General features: G+C 42.8%; 1 protein-coding gene across 4 annotated transcripts in view; it reads right to left on the bottom strand.

Annotated features, from left to right (window-relative positions):
• Positions 1 to 12521: 12521 nt before the first annotated feature.
• Positions 12522 to 20656, bottom strand: part of SPHKAP (SPHK1 interactor, AKAP domain containing) — a 450379-nt gene continuing 442244 nt past the window's right edge. For all 4 annotated transcript variants that reach the window (XM_077291146.1, XM_077291148.1, XM_077291147.1 and 1 more), the window contains 2 exons: positions 17305 to 17489; positions 12522 to 13769 (listed from right to left, as the gene is read on the bottom strand). In XM_077291146.1, the coding sequence (XP_077147261.1) occupies positions 13626 to 13769; positions 17305 to 17489 (329 nt within the window). In that variant the 3' untranslated portion in view covers positions 12522 to 13625. The remainder of the gene's footprint in view (positions 13770 to 17304; positions 17490 to 20656) is intronic.

Genomic DNA, 20656 nt, shown 5'->3' with positions numbered 1-20656 from the left:
CGATCCCACCACGGCAAGGTGACCCTGTTTGATATTTTCTTTATGTAAGCATGGGAGTGTGCTCCCTTTCTTGAGCTGGAAATTACATTTAAAGGGAACCTGTCAGCAGGATTGTGCACAGTAACCTACAGACAGTGTCAGGTCGGCGCCGTTATACTGATTACAATGATACCTGGTGATGAAATCTGTCTTGTGGTTGTTGTTTAATCTTTATTTTCAGTTTTGAGATTCTCATGCTCTGGGACAGCCTGTGGTGGTCTTCATGTGGTGCTCTGATTAGGTATTCATAATACAGCCTGCTGACAGGTCACTGATCCCTCACTGACCTGCCCCCTAGTTTGCATAATTAATATATGTCAATACTTTAAAAAAAAAAAAAACCTTCTGCAGGCAGGAGCCGGCCGTGGCACCTGCTCTGCAGCATGATCGCATGTATACTGTGCAGTTAATAAATGTGCTTTATGTTTTCCTGAGGAGTATAAAAAAAATCCATTTTAAAATGGCTACTGCACAGTAGCAGCTATCAGTGTATATAGAGGTGATCCGATTGCTGCTACTGCGCATGCATCGGCGGCACCATCTTGCTAGAAAAGAAAAAAATGTCCTCCGAGATTGCGCCGCCTGCACAGTAGCAGCTATCGGCGATCTCCGATAGCTGCTACTGCGCAGGCGCGGGCGGCGCCATCTTGGAGGAGATTTTTTTCTCTAGCAAGGTGGAGCCACCGGCCTGAGCTGTCTATGCAGACAGTGCCCCCCCCAGAAAAAAACATTGATGGAGGTGGGACATGCAAATTGGTGCACTGAGCCCTTTAAAGGGAACCTGTCACCCCCCCAGGCGTTTCGAACTAAAATGCTGCATTCTGACAAGGTGGCTCTTTTAGTTCTGGGTGCTGTAACTAGAGAAATAATCCATTTTGTAATTTGCCCTAAATACTTGCTCCTCAGTCAAGGAGGCCGGCGTTTCCCCCCTGCTTCAGACAGCACACAGCTGTCACTCACATCTTCTTGGTGCCGGGCGCCGCCTCCTCCTCACCGCTGTTTTCAAAAGTAGCCGGCGCCTGCGCTCTTTTCCCCTGCCTGGTGCAGGCGCTGTGAGCACTGCCCGTCCTCATATGCAGCCCAGCTGACTGCGCCTGCGCGGTCGCCCTGCCTGTGAACCCCAGCCCCGCAATGTGAATAAATCATAAGTCACTGCGGGGAGGAGGAGGCGGCGCCCGGCGCCAAGAAGATGTGAGTGATGGCTGTGTGCTGTCTGAAGCAGGGAGGAAAGGCCTGCCTCCAGGACTGAAGACCAAGTATTTCTTACAAATTACAAAACAGATTATTTCTGCAGTTACAGCACCCAGAACTAAAAGAGCCACCTTGTCAGAATGCAGCATTACTGCTGCACAAGATGGCTCTTTTAGTTTGAAACGACTGGGGGGGGTGACAGGTTCCCTTTAATTAGTATATTTGATTAAACTTCAGTTTATGCAGAACTAAGGAAGGTGAGATTTTTTTTAAAGAGGTTATACCCCTTAAAGGCTATGTGCTTACTTTATAATGTCAGTTTGGGCTGACAGACTCGCTTTCAAAACCGAATTGAATATCCAAAATTTCCCAAGACTTTGGAAGCTAAGCTGTAATGCCATTTATAATGACTTGTATATCCAGCGCTGACATACGATGTAGTGCTTACTGAGTGCTGCTTTATCCCGGCAGGGCTTGGAGGGGAAGGAGCGCCATTTGACTTTTTGTATCTAAAATTTGCAGGAATAATTAGCAGACGCCATGTCACATTTGAGGAGCCCCTGATGTGCCTAACCAGTGGAAACCCCCCACAAGTGACACCATTTTGGAGACTAGATCCCTCAGGGAACTTATCTTGATGTGTGATGAGAACCTTGAACCTCCAGGTGCTTCACAGAAGTTTATAGCTTTGAGCCATAAAAATAAAAAAAATTACATTTTTCCCACAAAAATTATTTTTAGCTTCAAATTTTGCATTTTTACAAAGGTAACAGGAGAAAATGGACCCCAAAATTTGTTGTGAAATTCCTCCTGAATTCACTGATACCCCATATGTGGTCGAAAACTACTTTTGAGGCACAACGCAAAGCTCAGAAGGGTAGAAGTGCAATATTACAGTGCAGATTTTGCTGCACTGGTTTGAGGGTGCCATGTCACATTGGTAGAGCCCCTGAGGTGCCAGGACAGCAGAACCCACCATAAGTGACCCCATTTTACAAACTACATCTCTCAATTTATTCATCTGGGGGTGCAGTGATCATACTGACACCACAGGTGTGTCTCAGAATTTTATACCATTGGGCAGTGAAGAAAAAATAATTTCCATTTTTACCGCCAAGATTGTGTTGGCCCCAAATTTTACATTTTCATACTGGGAAATGGGTAAAATGGCACCATAATGTGTCCCACAATATCTGCTGAATGTAGAAATTCCCCATATGTGGCTGTACAGTGCTGCTTAGCCATACGGAGAGACTCGGGAGGAACGGAGCGCTATTTGTCTCCTGGAGCGCAGATATTCCTAGAATAGCTTGCTGACTCCATTTCAGCCATACCATCCGTGGCTGTGTATTTACATGGTGTTTTGGATTTGACTGTCTTTGCATTGTAAAAAAATTAGAATGATGATAGAATTTTTTTTTATTTCCATGCAGAAGAACCTGCGTAAGACTACCTGATGCAGACTCACAGTATTCTTTCCAAACATCAGCAGGGAAGAAAAGGGAAAAATCCAATACTTTATGTTCTGTTTGGCAGGGCACAAAAGCCTTTTTTTTTTTTTTTTTTTTTTTTTTTAAAGAATCTGAAATTGTTTTTGACAAGTTGCCATTGAAATGATAATCATTGTCACAATATTCCATTACGTTTACAGGCACCAAATGATCCTTCATTTTCATCAAATACTCCTTGGCATTCTGGTTCCTAGTTTTTGAAGATTTGTAGAAATTTCCACCTGAACCATTTGTGGTTTTAGGGGTGAGCTAGTAGAAGTACACTTTTTAACTTTACCTTGAGCTTCATCTTACCAGATAAGCTTGAGGTCTCGTAATTGTGCTGCCCAGTCTGAGAGCAGCATTCCAAACTACTTCATCACTTACCGGTATTTATTATTTTGCAGCTCCATGATGAGATTTGCCCTGATCAAGTGCTGATTACATTGGATGACTTGACCCAAGGCTTTTAGATTTGATATTCCTTGTTAAGAATGTAAATAATCCAAGCAACCTAAAACGGAGGGATAAAAGAAGTGGGCAAAAGATCCTGTGCCATATGAAATTCACTATGTAAAATGGGTGCTCCCATTATGTAGCTCTATGGCTAATCCTGTGGATATGTGTATTAGATGCAGGTCCGCCAATGGGACCCCGTCACGATCGCTGTCATTAGAGAGGTGGCAGGAAATCACATTAATTTGTATTGGAATTCTGACCACTTCGCAACTAATTACAGCTCCCATTGGTCGGACCTCATGTTTTATACATTTATGGCATATGGTTATGTACAAAATGAGAATACATCTTTAATGGGGCGGCTATCCAGGACTATTTTCAGTATTTTCTATTTACTTTGGTCTTAAGAACTAAAAGGCAGGTAGTTGATAACTGAATACCTATCATGCCTGGTGCCGATCTCGGCTGGCACAAAGCAGTCATAGACTGCCCTTGCCGGCGATTCAACAGATTCCACTTATGTCACGTTGACAGAGCAGCACCTTCTCTTCCACACTGCTCTGTTGTGTGACTGCTGATGCCATGCTGATTGACAGCCAGCTCCCTGCTGCCTAACTGCAGGGAGCCAGCTGTCAATCAGCATGACGTTGGCACTCACGCCCCGTTGACAGAGCAGCCCTAAAAAAATGGGCTGCTCCGATGACGCAGCTGAATCGCTGACAGGAGCAGTTGGTGTCCACTCTAAGCCAACGCCGAGTAAAACAGGCAGGTAGTTGCCAATGTTAGCAACTAGCTGCTTGATAGTTTTTAGGTCCATAGTGAAAAAAAATATAGTAGACCTGAACAACCCTTTAAAACAATTTTGAAATGGTGAAAAGAGCTATCACTCACCTCCACTGTGTAAGGTTGAGATCAGTGTTTGGTTTGAGAAGTCACATGCGCTAGTAGTCAGGACGTCATCACTGCAGATAAATACAGAGCAGCTCCGAGAGACATCGCTGTGCAATTATTTTACTGCTGTAACCTAGTGCTGAAGACACTTATTCCCAGAAAACCTAATTAATTATGTTATCATTTGTCTCTTTCAAAGAATAGGCATTTTTGTATGAAGACTGGGCTTTTGCTGCTGCAATTGCACTTCTCGTTAGTGCGTCCCAATGGGAAATCTCCAAAACTTTCTACATCCTAAAAATCTTAGCCAGTCAAAAAGAAACATTTGTGTTCCTAACAAACGCCATGCTCCAGTGCACGCACCATACAGTATGTAATATATTCTATGCAGTGCAGGCATCCGGAGGATAAAGTCACACACACATATTAGTTACACTACATTTATTTATTTATTACTTTAGCATCATCAACAGCACTCCGAAGGGAGTCTCCAAAACTATGAAGATTCAGATCCAGTTTTCTGTGAAAATGACACAAATAATAATAATAATAATAGCAATTAATAACAACTTTTAGCTGCCAGATCAGAGTTCAGATGTTTGACAAATGTGGATCGGGAGTATATAGTATTATGTGACCAGGCTTGTGGAACTTTGGCCTTTCCATCTTTTCAGTTTGCAGAACAGAAAATGGGTTCTATACATTATACAAACAGGTTTATACAAGTCGTTCAATACTTTTATTCACCTCCATATATTTAGCAGCTCCATGCGACTCGCCACAAATCTTACTCCAGTCAAAGGTGATCTGTGGTGTCACGTCCCCCGTTCCGCCCCATCCCCCGTTCCGCCCCATCCCACCCATTTTGGTAGAGCTGAGCAAAACGGAAAACGCCAAAAGATGCAAAAGTTTTGTACAACTTGCCATTGCGCAAACATTTTGCAACTTTTCCAAGGGATTTACTTTAAAATTCTGGCGTAATTGCATGGATGATGGTATATATTTTAAATAGATATAACACTTTTTTCTAGAGACGTTTTTCCACTTTTTATGCCAAACCCCACTGCAGTTACAACTGTGTATGAAGCAAGCGAAGGCTAAGTTCACATTTGTACAGTGTGTTACGCTGGAAATATGCACCTGAATTGCAAAAAAAACTGTATTCGAACGAATATGGCACTTTACCCATAGACTCAAATGATAGTCAAATTAATCTCCTTTTGACTACATTTTGTCACGCTTACGTATAGCGTTTTTATTTTTTGACAAATAAAATACGTATGTAATTACGGTTGTTTGGTCCTCCCAAAAAAATCATATTAAAGACATGCAGTGTACCTTTTTTCTCCATTATTCTCAGTGGGAGACGTATTGAATTATACAGCAGTTCGCAATATTCATCATAGCAGTTTCCTTCAGATTCAATATGTAGATGGACGTATACACTGAAATTCTAACAGACATAGTATGACGTATGACAGGTGCTTGCATACATTTTTGACGTGCATACGTTTGCAGGTGTACGAATGTGAACCTGGGCTAAAGATCTGGAGGTTAATTAATGGCTGGTCCTTCTTTGCATATTTGTTTCTGATAAGTGTCAGCGATTATAGCCTTCAGGCATCTACAGATGTTGATGGAGCATTAGTATTCATGGCCACTAAACAATGTACAATTATGTGCCACTTCTGGTGTTTCATGGCCCCTTCAGTTATCAAATCTGATATCGATGACCTGTCCTAAGGCAAGGGTCATACTACCAGAGTGTGAGCTCAATGTGATCCGATTTTCTCGGATGCAGAAAAGATGTAAAAAAAATAGTTTCCTCTCCATCCGGTCAGTCCATGAAAATCGCACTGCACTTGGATCTCATCCGAGTGCGGTCTGATCTTTTTTAATGACTTGCTGACTTGCATGGCCAAGTGCGATCCAAACATCGGATACAAATCGAGCGTCCTGCGATTTTTTCCTCACAGACTGTGTCTGAGGAAAAATTGGACATGTGCACGACCCCCATAAAATAACATCGGTCCAAGTGTGATCCACGGTTTTGTCAGATCGCACTCAGACCAAAAATACAGTCATCTGCACGAGCCCTAAAGATGAGTCACCAGTTAGGGTAAGTGCACACGTTGCGGATTTGGCTGCGGATCTGCAGCTGTTTTCCATGCGTTTTACAGTGCCATGTAAAGCTATGGAAAACCAAATCTGCTGTGCACATGCAGAAAATTCCATGCAGATTTGCTGCAGTTTATTTTCTGCAGCATGTCAATTCTTTGTGTGGATTCTGCAGCGTTTTACACCAATTCCTCAATAGCATACCTCCCAACTTTTGAAGATGGGAAAGAGGGACAAAGTTTGCGGCGCGCGAAGCGCGCCGCTGCAAATTTTAGGCCACGCCTCTGACCACACCCATTCATAATTAGTCACACCCATATCCACGTCCCAAGCACACCCATTTAGCACTGCTGATCACACTGTTTCATATACAATAGTTATAAACAAAAAAATATGGCCACACAGTGCTCCATACTGTATAATGACCACACATGATGCCCCATACTGTATAATGGCCACACATGACGCTCCATACTGTATAATGAACACACATGACGCTCCATACTGTATAATGACCGCATGCATACTGTATAATGGCCGCACATGATGCTCCATACTGTATAATGACCGCACATGATGCTCCATATTGTATAATGACCGCACATGATGCTCCATACTGTATACTGGCTGCACATGATGCTCCATACTGTATAATGAACACACATGATGCTCCATACTGTATAATGGCCACACATGATGCTCCATATTGTATAATGACCGCACATGATGCTCCATACTGTATACTGGCTGCACATGATGCTCCATACTGTATAATGACCGCACATGATGCTCCATACTGTATAATGACTGCACATGATGCTCCATACTGTATAATGGCCGCACATGATGCTCCATACTGTATAATGGCCGCACATGATGCTCCATACTGTATAATGACCACACATGATGCTCCATATTGTATAATGACCGCACATGATGCTCCATACTGTATACTGGCTGCACATGATGCTCCTTACTGTATAATGACTGCACATGATGCTCCATATTGTATAATGACCACACATGATGCTCCATACTGTATACTGGCTGCACATGATGCTCCATATTGTATAATGACCGCACATGATGCTCCATACTGTATAATGACCCCACATGATGCTCCATACTGTATTATGGCCACAGTTCTCCATACTGTATAATGACATACAGGCACGCAGCTCACACACATGCAGCATCACACACACACAGTATCACACATACACACGCAGCATCACAAACGCAGCTCACAAACACATGCAGCTTTGACACAAATGCATCACACATGCAGCCATCACACACACACACAGCCATCACACACACACGCAGTCATCACACACACACGCAGCCATCACACACACACACGCAGCCATCACACACACACGCAGTCATCACACACACACGCAGTCATCACACACACGCAGCCATCACACACACGCAGCCATCACACACACACACGCAGCCATCACACACACACACACGCAGCCATCACACACACGCAGCCATCACACACACCCAGCCATCACACACACCCAGCCATCACACACACACACACACACACACCCAGCCATCACACACACACACACTCAGCCATCACACACACACACCCAGCCATCACACACACACACCCAGCCATCACACACACACACCCAGCCATCACACACACCCAGCCATCACACACACCAGATACCTCATACACACATGACACACACACAAATGCAGCATCACACATCTCACACACACACACACATCACACACACACACAATCTCCTCTGTGGTGCAGGGGCGGCTGATCTGTCCATGTGCAGCTCTTCAGTTTCTCCGGCTGCTCACAGCTCTGCACTGTCCCGGCACCTCCCCCGTCTCTCCTTCTCTGCCGGGATAGCAGCTAAGAGCAGGAGACGCCAGAGCTCTGTGCACACACCTCAGGTAGTGAGTCGCTGACCTCTCATCTTGATCGCTGCTGGCTCTCTTCCTCAGCGTGGCAGCGCCGCACACACAGGGGGCGGGGGAGGGATCGGTCGGGAGGAGACCCAGCATGTATAAGAAAAAAAAAACAGCCACAAACCTAATCGGGCTCTCTCTACGTCCCGGAAGTGGGCGGGGCTTCACCGGCGGCCGCAAATTCGGGATTTTAAATGCCCGAAGCGGGACAGCGGGACCCCGGTGCCAAAGCGGGACTGTCACGCTGAAATCGGGACGGTTGGGAGGTATGCTCAATAGGAATCCGTCTGAATCTGGACGGAAAAATCTGCACACAAATCCGCAATGTGTGCATATACCCTTAGAGTTCTTTTTAACCCCTTTAAAATAGTTATCTGATGATTATATGGATTATAGGATCTTCTGCTGATAAGACCTACAGTTTTAGGGTTCACGCACACTGGGGTATAAATTGGACCAGTGCAATCCGAAAAAAAAGATTGATACCAATGTTATTCAATGAGGTCATGCAGATCAGCGCATTTGGCCGGGGTCACACTTGCGAGTGCAATGTGAGAATCTCGCATGGAAATTGTAAATGGTCCTATAAAAGATCAATAGCTGCTGAGTAAAAAAATGGTTTGCAAATGTATCACAAGTGAGAAAAAAAATCATCCCACACTCCTGGATAAGAACGGGACCGATTCGCAAGTGTGAGTGAACCCTTTAGCCGTAATCTGTATAAGGCTGCCGTCACACTAGCAGTATTTGGTCAGTATTTTACATCAGTGTCTGTAAGCCGAAACCAGGAGTGGAACAATTAGAGGAAAAGTATAATAGAAACATATGCACCACTTCTGTATTTATCACCCACTCCTGGTTTTGGCTTACAAATACTGATGTAAAATACTGACCAAATACTGATCGTGTGACGGCAGCCTCAGAAGCGAAAAGCAAACAGTATGTGCACACAATCTTTTTCAGGTGGATTCTGCCTGGAATCCTCCTGAAAAAGCACTGCAAAACTGCTTGAAAAAATGAACATAGTGCACCTCAATGAAAAAACAACATTGCTGTGCACCTGTTCAATCTTTTTGTTACTTCTTTTAACTGCTTCAGTGTTCAGAAACCGTAAAGCAGTTAAAAGAAGCAAATGACCGTTCCCTGGTCATCCCAGCGGAAGCTGCTTGCTAGTTGTAGTTTAAATAACAGAAAAAAGATGTCGGCCACAAAAAGGACAGCAGAGGCGCTTTAGGATAAAAAACGCCAGCTTTACCTAGGAAAACCTCAGTATGTGCACTGGTGTGATAAACACATCATGTACATATACCCCAATGAAGCATTGCATAATTCTCATTTCAATAAATGGATTGTCCATGTAATATGTGGATGAATGGCCCTCCAAATTGGGAGCTGTTCTGTGTTCTCAGTATCTGCGCGGGGTAACGGGTGCAGGTCCAGAACAGTCATAATTCTACAATAGGATATTGAGAAACGTGTTTTGTATATTTGAAACCCATAAACCGCCTGGAATCTCCAGAATATTTTTAGTTTACGAATACCTTCCTTATCTGTGCCAATCTGAGTAGGAACAAAACCATATGGTTATGACAAGTTTCAATATGAAGCACCATATACAACTATGACATAGAACCGGTGGAGCAGAGTGGGAATGTTATCTGATGGACTCCATTAAATCTAGAATGGAACACTATGAATGTCACACCATGCCGTACGGATACAGAGTACAGAAAGAAACGTTTACTAGCACATTTACATTTCATTATTTAGTTGGAGATGTGCTTAAAGCTGTTGTGCTTTGTAACTAGGAGTTATAGGTTGAAACATTAAAGGGTTTGTCTCATCTTTTACGATCGGGAGAGCACCGCTCCTCTACTGCCTACTTGCCATTCGGTCCTGTGCTCCTGAAGATTGGCATAGTCACGCATCTGGTCCAAGCTGTGCGCTCTTCCATACTGGTAGCAGAGGCAACTTTGCCTCTGCAGCATGGGAGAAGAAAAGGGGGACTGAAGATCTGGCCAGCTTCAGAGCGGTACTTGCATCCTGTAAAGTAGGGATATCCAACCTGTATTTCGGGAGTCACATGTGGCTTGTATGCCCAAGAAGTGTGGCTCGTAACTGAGAGCTTGATGCATTATCACCAGGTCTAGGAGCTTGATAATGTGGTGAGTGTGCTTGATACAGGAATACTGAATGAAGGTAAAGTGGGAACAGCTGTGGCTCTCATCATACGGATACTGGTGGGCTCTGATAGTGACTACTGAGAAGAGGGGTTTGGCTCGAGACTATCTCACAATGTTGAATGTGGCTCTCCAGGTAAGAAAGGTTGGGGAGCGCTGCCCTAAAGCATAGTCTGCAAGTGTCACGCGCTTCTTGTCTAGGTAACCGGCCACTCTGAGACTGATAATCTAGGCAACAAGTTGTACACAATAGAATTAAAATTTCTCCGTCCTGGAGAACGGGATAATTAGAGGTAGATTACAAAGTTGCTCGTTTTTAGGTTACGTTCTCATGATGAGTTTTTGATGTTGAGTTTTTTCATGCAGTGTAATCTGATCTATGGTACTTGTCTGAAATCCGCAACATGTCAATTTCTCTTGCAGGTACCCTGAGGTTTATGTGTGGATTTTTCCCATAGACTTGCATCAGATGCAGAAAATCCACAGGAAAAAAAACCACACCCTTTTTTTTTAGTGCTTTCCAGTGATGAGTGAGTATACTCGTGGCTCGGGTTTTGCAGAGCATGCTCGGGTGGTCTCCGAGTATTTGTGACTGCTCGGAGATTTAGTTTTTGTTGACACAGCTGCATGATTTACAGCTATTAGCCAGCATAAGTACATGTGGGGGTTGCCTGGTTGCTAGGGAATCCCCACATGTATTCAAGCTGTCTATCAGCTGTAAATCGTGCAGCTGAGGCAACGAAAACTAAATCTCCGAGCAGTCACAAATACTCGGAGGTCACCCGAGCATGCTCTGGAAAACCCGAGCCACGAGTATACTCGCTCATCACTAGTGCTTTCCTCTGCGGAAGCGCACTAAGAAAAATGCATGTCATCCACACCTGACTGTATCAATAAAGTTTTGTCAATGCCAAATTCTAAAAATTATCAAAAACAAAGCAGCTTTATTTAAGACCTGATACACCAAAAAGAGACACAAATCCCGAGTTAAAAAAACATGAAAAAATGCAAGTAACCTAATTTAACTGCAACATCAAAACCAAATACTCATCGTGGGAACGTAGCCTTACAGGCATTTTGCCATTCTACCCATTAATAAAGATGAGACAGCCCCTTTAATCCCACTGGGTTATTGCCCATATGGGTTCCCTCAATGTGAGTATCATACCTGAAGGTAATATATACTGTAAATACATGTCTCTTTTTTGTCTAAAATTTCCTGCTGGTTTAGAAGAATAAAATATGGCTTATTAAGAAGAAGGCAAAACGGTACAAGATGACGGAACAATTTAAATATATAAGTGACGATAATATATACTGTAGATCTCTGATATCACGTCTGAAGATGGTTTATACGGATACAATTATTAGCCACACACTTTATAAAGTTTACAAATCCAATTACAGGAAAGAGCTAATGATAAATTGTTCTATGTATCATTGACAATTTGTCACATCTGCCGCCTCGGTCGCTGTGTGCGTGGCGGACTGCTGGCGAGTATCGGGTACACATGGCGGTAACTCTACAGGGACGTCCTCATCATTTCATAACACAGTAGTACTACACGTGACGTTCACATTATCAATCACTCAAACGATTCCCAATATTCAACGCCTGTTTTCAACGACAACATAAAACCTCACATATCTAGAAGTAGTGCCTGGAGTTAAGGGTTTTTTTTGTACCACAGGATATTTTTTTTCTACGAAAACCATCATAATCCTACACAAAAAGTTAGTGTGATAAAAAACATTGTAGACATGTCTATATGCCCTTGATTAATAACAATATTATCTTAGCTCAGCTTTATTGGATAACTGAAAAACGTTAAATAGAATCGGGGTCACCGCTAACTTGTCTCTTTCAGGAAACAAATGTTTTACCAATAAAATACCAATTCTGGATTAAATTTAGTTTTGCTTGCTTTGTTTACTGTATTGTGCTGTGCCTTTGTTGTTTCTTCTGAAAATGTATGAATAAATCGACAACTACGCTTTATTATTTGGGCTCTTGCCTACTCTGACGCTGCTCGCGCTGATTGGACAGCGTAAGGGTAGAGTCAGAAGGCCGTATAACTTGACAAGTATCTCAATGCAGTGCTCGGACTGGCCGTCGGCTCTCCTGACTCAAGCCTGACAGCATGTATTTCTATGCAGCTGTCATGCTCGGGTCTGAAGAGCCGATGGCCAGTCCGAGCACTGCGTTGTGATCCTCTTTCAAGTTATATGGCCGTCTGACTCTTCCCTCAGACTGTATAAGGACACACCTCTGTGACAGGTTGGAATGTTAACACCCAGTTTTCAATTGTTCTTAAATATTCAGGTAGGACAACAGAGGAACAGGATAAAGCAATGAGGTTGGGGCTCATAAGTGTATTAGGAAAACAAAGATAAGGGTCTTCAGAAGCCCAACTGCGTACAACTTGCACTCGACATATGACTTGAATATACGTCATGGCGCAGGTAGGGTTTAAATCTGTGTCTACACTTAGAATTTGGAGCTTTGCATCTGAAAAACAAAGCACTTCTATGATGAGATGATAAAAAATTATGCTGTAGTCACACAGCATAGAGGATGTCAGTCAAATAGTGGGGGAATAGAGGTGGAGTGACAAAGATTTCAGATCTACCATAGTTCTTCAGCGTCATTTACATATCTCTTCAAACACTGATTCCTCAGTAACTGAGGAACGGACTAGTCATGTAAAGATATTGCCGGACTTGTCTTTGCAAGAGCTACATGCACATATAAATATTCTGGAGAGTGAAATCTTGCTGAGAGATTTAAGAAGGTACATTTCTAGGGTGTGGATAACTCTAACACCTGTTTTTATGGACACATCAATCTGATCTTGTACGCAGCCTTTTCAATAATGGAAAATACAATGTTCTTATATTGGAGGAAATGATTTTGCTTTGTGCTATAACATAAGGTGCCACATTTGCCACATCCATCCACAATAGTGTGCTTACTCAGTTTCGAGACTGTACCAATATATACTATATACCTCGTTCAAAGTTCATGTACTATAGACCTTACAAAATACTCACATAGTCCAACTAAACTCTGCAGTAAACATGTTCCACACAATATATATACATATACATACATAATTATATATGTATACTAGAAAAATATTAAGCATGGCCGACATGCCTAAAAAACTGTATCTATTACATTCTAAATTTACAATCTGTCATTCTCCTTCCAATACCGGTATAAAATAAAATGGAGTCTGTTTGCGTTGTAACATAGGCTGGTGGGTTCAGACCGTAGTGAACCTCATGACGGTCCTAGAAGTCGCTGTAAAGGCTCCTATCCCAGTTCCAGGAGCCAGTCAAAAAAGCTTGGTGCAGCCTCTCTCCTTTGCTCCCGCACCTTGCAATGAAGAATGAGGGCTCTGAATATATCCCCAACTTTCCAGGACTTTGCTTGGACGAGCTGTGTGACCTCCAGGAACTTAATAGAAAAACAAGAGTTGTTGAAAAGATTGTATATTCAAGTTAGTGAAAATCCAGCACTTGATTTTCAGTGTGAATAAAAATCAAAAACTTTTATTGAAACATCCAAATCAAGAGCATAGACACATTAGATGCCATGAATAAGAACCGCATGCAAATGACAGTTTCAAACGCGTTGGTTTTTGCTACCATCGCCAGGATGTCCTGTTTTTTAATTTTTCTACCCATGGATTTAACTAAGCATTTCAGAGGTGAGCTGAAAGCACACATTATTTTCTATATGTGAATACCTGGATCTGTGCATTATTGGGGTGTTCACAATATCAGATGCGAAAAAGATCTTTTCATATAAAATAAACATTTCTAAAAGGTATTTTCTTATTAAATCATTTTCTTAATGGGGCACTAAAGCCACATGCACACATTCAGTATTCGGTCAGCATTTTACATCAGTATTTGTAATCCAAAACCAGGAGTGGGTGATAAATACAGAAGTGGTGCATATGTTTCTATTATACTTTTCCTTGTTCCACTCCTAGTTTTGGCTTACAAATACTGATGTAAAATACTGACCAAATACTGAGTGTGTGAATGTGGCCTTAGACATCTTATTAGACTTTGCCCACCAAATGAGCCAACAAGCAACTTGCACTTTATCAAACCCATCTCATCCATGAACTGTATTGCATGAGTCTCCATTCTGCTAGGTCATATGTTGGTGAGTTCTGCCACAAATATTAACAAGTACGGTACCTCATTATTTCTGTAGGCCGCTCTTCGACCTCGTAGTGCTGGGGGAGCAGGGGTTGTCAGGGATTTTTGTGGTGTGCTTGAAAGGTGCTGGACATATTAAAGGCTGCTAGCTAGGAAGGTGCACCACAGGCACCTAACTGGCAGCTTGTGAAAGCCTTATCTGTAAATACTAGTTATATCACGTGGGCACCCCCTTCTTGAACTGTATCAGTTAGGCCTCATTCGCACATCAACAATTTTCTTTATCGGTCTGAGTTTCATCAAAGTTTTTTAATTGAAGCTTCATCAATGTTTGGTCAGTGTGTCAATTTTTACTATCAGAGTTTGATCAAAGTTTCATCACTTTTTCTTGAATAAGAAACATAAAAAAGGAATCTCTCTCTTCTCCCATCTAGCAGTCCGTGAAAAATGGAGCATTGCTGATTGTGATCTGACACTCGGATCATGGCAGAGCATATCTCCTCGATTTTGCATGGACCACTCAGACCGCAAAAAATCACGAACATGTGAACATACCCATAAACTTTCATAGGTAGGAGTCTGTGATAGCACTTGTATGAGAAAAACTGCCGTGTGAATGAGGTCTAAGGCTTGCTACACTGTGATGAACTAATCACATGGCAATAACCAAGAAGCCCAACAAAATGCAATGACTTAGAATGGGGCCAGTTGCATATCACTTCCATACAAACTCATACATAGTCACCTTGTAGTGTAGAGCACTTCTTGGCGATGCACTGTTGAACCACCTGGGCTATTTGCACTTTTGCAACTAATGATGGTATGTTGAAAATGGTAGAATACTTGAGATCGATCCGTCAGGTAGACTTAATGGGTGTGTCTTTTATAGAAGTGAGCATATTTATTTGAATGGAATTTAATTTTTCTCGGACTTTACAAAAATTTGAATTCTGTAGAACACGGATTTTATTTAATTCTCTTTGTGCAAATTCAGCAATTTAGTGTTTAATTGGCGGACACTTTTCTCATTAACACAGAGGGCTGACAAAAGGTTTAAAAAAGTGTAAACGATCAGCTTCACTCTGGGTCACATCTTCTGTTGCAACTAGGCCTCTGATTTCCTGGCTTGCTGTGCCATGACTGCACATGTCGTGAAGCCTGCATTCCCCAAGATGCCGACTGGGTCTCAGGCGACATACGTCATAACATTGTGACGCCATGACGTGCATGGGTGTCAGAGACCTCGTCGCAATGGAAGACGCAGCCCAGGGTGAAGCAGGTCGAAGAAAATGCACGGAGGAAGGCAAAAAGAAGCAGCACTGAGGACCTGGTCAGTGGGCTGCATAGATGGCAGGATAGGTTAGCAGTTAGGTGAGCATTAAAAGTTTGCCCACTACTAGGACAATCCCTTCTCATGTTTGGCATTGTTAAAATAAAAACACCTATACTCACCTCCTGTGCTGGAGCCATTCCAGCGGTGTCAGCACTTGCCTTCCCAGGGCTCATGTGAAGTTGCGATGTCACTCTCCCCACCATTGGATGTATTGAACATCAACAGGAAGCTAGGGCTGAGATGACTGCTCTCTGATGTCCTCTTGATGTTTAATTTGTCCAAAAGCCGGGGACAGTGACACCATCACTGATTGGGTGCAAGGTTCACTTTACATTACAACCTCATGGGAGCTCCAAAAACGCAAGTGCCGACATCTCTGGAATGGCGCCAGTACGGGTCGAATGTAAGTGTTTTTATTTTAACGGGGCCAAACATGAGGTATGATAAGAGGTTGTTCTAGTAGTGGACAACCCCTTTGATTTTTTTTTTCACATCCTACTTTTATTATTCTCTGGACCTCAGAGAATAATAAGAAACATTCAATTCCCATAGAATAACTTCCATGCAAATCAAATTTCCCTGCAAAATTCAATCTTTGCAAATTCGATCACATCTATCCTTTTATCAGTCTAAGCACTCAAGTAATCAACAGCATCATTAATTCTGTTATTAAGAAGCTTTGCAAAGTTAATAAACTCCATTAATTTAAGTTCTCTCGTTTATAAAATGTATTTTTATATGCGCTATTGGTAAATTCAAAATTTTTAGAATGGCACTCCCGTTCAGAATTCTCATTTCTTGGCAAGAGTGAAGAGCGGTTACAAAAAGCCTATTGATCTGTGTAGGAATTGTCCTGTCCTGTATTAGGCCTTAAGCACACTTTGAGTCTTTGGTGAGTTTTTAACCTCAGTATTTGTAAACCAAAACCAGGAGTGGAACAATCAGAGGAAAACCTATAATAGAAACATGGCACCACGTCTGCATTTTTTACCCACTCATGGTTTTGGCTTGCAAATACTGAGGTAAAAAAAACTCATCAAATACAGAAAGTGTGAATATGGCCTTACACAGGCATCCCAAAGATTTGCATGTGTCTGTGTAATGCTTAATTTTCCTTGTGGTGGCGCTGTAGGAGTAATAAACTATTTTTGACCACAGATAACATGGGAGGTCTCAATGTACGATATAAAACAGAAAAGCACTTTAGGATGCATTAAAGCCATCAAAAAATTTGTTGAAATGGTGCACATAGCTTATAAATTTATTTTCTTCCTACCCAAGTATACAATATTTTTTTTTATAAAAATGTCTGACCTCCAGGATTTACAGCCCAGTACATCACATCTAAAATCTAATTTTAAAAGTAAATTCATAGCTGTTTGCTTTCTGGATTCTTCCAGACAAACAATATTTTCAGCTATTTTCTCACTTGTTGCTGGTCTGTCCATCCCTTGTGATAAAAGAAGAGGCAGCGATCTGACCGTACCTTTTGAATCCTGCTTTCCTGAGATTTTCGGAAGTAGACTGTCGGAATTCCTAGCTCTGAAGCGGCGATCCACTGCAAAGTAATGCGCAGCTCATAATCAGCGCAGTCTGAATCCAGGTCAATGTTTAAGACAGAGACTTCATGCTGACAGCTGATGGTACCGACCGATAACCCAGAGGTACATTCTGAAAAGAAATGCAATTAGTGCCAGCTCCAGGTTTAGTATAATTGGCATTATGCTAGATGAGAAGGTATTATGCTTGAGAAGGAAGAATGTCTATTTTTAACAGCTGAATGGAGCCATTTTTGCACTTTCTCATTGCTTACCATGGGTGTAAGGCCGGGATCACACATACGCGAGATACGGCCGAGTCTCGCAGGTGAAAACCCAGCTCTGGCGCCAGAACTCCGGAGGAGCGGAGCATGCAGCCGCACAGCAATACATGGAGCTGCACGCTCCGCTCCCAAGTGCTGGTGCCAGAGCTTGGTTTTCACCTGCGAGACTCGGCCGTATCTCGCGTATGTGTGATCCCGGCCTTAGACGCTGAAAAAATTGACATGCTTCAGATTTTTTTAAAAAGCAGAAGTTCTCAAATTCAGTCAGAAAAAAAAAATAAATGTGTGCATGAGGTTTCTGAAATTTCATAGCTTTAGCTGGTACTGTAAAAGTCAGCTTTAAACTTGTATAAAAATGCAGTAAAAAAACACTGCATGTGAACATAGCCTTTCAGCTACTACATTGCTGACAGGAAGCATTAGGCCACGTGCACAAATTCAGTATTTGGTCAGCTTTTTACCTCAGTATTTGTAAGCCTGCCGTCACACTAGCAGTATTTGGTCAGTATTTTACCTCAGTATTTGTAAGCCAAAACCAGGAGTGGGTGATAAATGCAGAAGTGGTGCATATGTTTCTGTTATACTTTTCCTCTTATTTTTCCACTCCTGGTTTTGGCTTACACATACTGAGGTAAAATACTGACCAAATACTGCTAGTGTGACGGCAGCCTAAGCCAAAATCAGGAGTGGAACAATCAGAGGAAAAGTATAATAGAAACACGTCACCACTTCTGGTTTTGGTTTACAAATACTCAATGTGTGCACGTGGCCTTAGTAGGGAGATGTTCATTGACATCTAAGGCCCAAACCTGAGTATTTATAAGCCAAAACCAGGAGTGGGTGATAAATACAGAAGTGGTGACGTGTTTCTATTATACTTTTCCTCTGATTGTTCCACTCCTGGTTTTAGCTTACAAATATTGATGTAAAAAAAACTCACTAAATACTCAACATGTGCACACTGCCTAAAGGTACCTTCACACGAAGCGACGCTGCAGCGATAGCGACAACGATGCCGATCGCTGCAGCGTCGCTGTTTGATCGCTGGGGAGCTGTCACACAGACCGCTCTCCAGCGACCAATGATGCCGAGGTCCCCGGGTAACCAGGGTAAACATCGGGTTACTAAGCGCAGGGCCGCGCTTAGTAACCTGATGTTTACCCTGGTTACCAGCGTAAAAGTAAAAAAAACAAACAGTACATGCTCACCTGCGCGTCCCCCAGCGTCTGCTTCCTGACACTGACTGAGCTCCGGCCCTAACAGCACAGCGGTGAAGTCACCGCTGTGCTTTCACTTTCACTTTAGGGCCGGCGCTCAGTAAGTGTCAGGAAGCAGACGCTGGGGGACGCGCAGGTGAGTATGTACTGTTTGTTTTTTTTACTTTTACGCTGGTAACCAGGGTAAACATCGGGTTACTAAGCGCGGCCCTGCGCTTGGTAACCCGATGTTTACCCTGGTTACCAGTGTAAAACATCGCTGGTATCGTTGCTTTTGCTTTCAAACACAACGATACACGGCGATCGGACGACCAAATAAAGTTCTGGACTTTATTCAGCGACCAGTGACATCACAGCAGGATCCTGATCGCTGCTGCGTGTCAAACTAAACGATATCGCTAGCGAGGACGCTGCAACGTCACGGATCGCTAGCGCTATCGTTACAAAGTCGTTTCGTGTGAAGGTACCTTTAGGCTATGTTACCATGATGAGTTTTTGGTGATTTTTTTTACATTGCTTTTAAAAAAAAAAAAAAAATGCAGGTAACTTATTTTACTTAATGGATGCAGAAATGATGCACAAAAGTCTGCAACATCAAAAATTCACGAAAAGTTAATCGTGGACATGTAGCCTAAAGGGTAATTGCTTTCAAGTAACTATTCTTAACCCATTAACAACTTTAAATCTAATATACCTACATGTTTACCTTGCTGATACACATTATTGATTGATTGGTAGATTATTGATATATTTTAGCCCCTTAACAACTGCCGATATGCCTTTTAACGGCCCTGAGAAATAAGCTTATAGAGCCCCCCAGAGTCGGAAATTCTTTGGGGGTAGCCCAGAACCTGGAGAACATGATTCGGGTCGGTTTTTACCATCCCCAGTGTTGCGATCACCGTTATTCATGAAATAACAGTGACTGCAAACAAAAAAAAGTCTGATTTCCTATTTATTTCTCTCTCATCTGATATGATCTAGCACATCAGAGGAGAGAGAAATGGTGTTCCCCAAGCTCCTCCAGTACCTCCGGCACCTCCTGCATCCCCCGGTGATGTCCCCCGGCCCACGGCATTTTCTTCCGGGAAGAAAATGGGTACATGCGCAGTGCGCCTGCTGAGATCTGTCAGCTGGCAACCGGCAACAATAGGAGATTTCTCCTATTGGTTCATTTTAATTACTGTGTTAGGGTTAGGGTTGGGGCTAGGGTTAGGGTTGGAGCTAGCGTTAGAGCTAGGGTTAGGGTTGGGCTAGGGTTGGGGCTAAGATTAGGGTTGGGGCTAAGGTTAGGGATGGGGTTAGAGCTAGGGTTGGGGTTAGAGCTAGAATTAGGGTTAGGCTAGTGTTAGAGTTGGGACTAGGGTTAGAGCTAGGGTTAGGGTTGGGATAGGGTTAGGCTATGGTTAGGGTTGTGTTGGGGTTAGGGTTGTGGTGTTGGGTTATGGTGGTGTTGGGGTTAGGGTTGTCGTTAGGGGTGTGTTGGGGTTAGGGTTGCGGTTAGGGCTATGTTAAGGGTGGAGTTAGAATTGGGGGGTTTCCACTGTTTAGGTACATCAGGGGGTCTCCAAACGAGACATGGCGGCCACCATTGATTCCAGCCAATTTTGCGTTCAAAAAGTCAAACGGTTCTCCATCCATTCTGAGCACTGCCATGCGCCCAAACAGTGGCTTTCCCCACATATTGGCGTACTCAAGATAAATTGCACAACAAATTTTGTTGTCCATTTTCTCCTGATACTCTTGTGAAAATACAAAAGTTTGTTCCAAAGTAAATTGTTTGTGAAAAAAGTAAAATG

Source organism: Ranitomeya variabilis, chromosome 2 (genome assembly GCF_051348905.1).
Source record: "Ranitomeya variabilis isolate aRanVar5 chromosome 2, aRanVar5.hap1, whole genome shotgun sequence".
NCBI classification, from domain to species: domain Eukaryota; kingdom Metazoa; phylum Chordata; class Amphibia; order Anura; family Dendrobatidae; genus Ranitomeya; species Ranitomeya variabilis.
The sequence above is the reverse complement of the archived record's forward strand: the minus strand, read 5'-3'. Positions and strand labels throughout refer to the sequence as shown.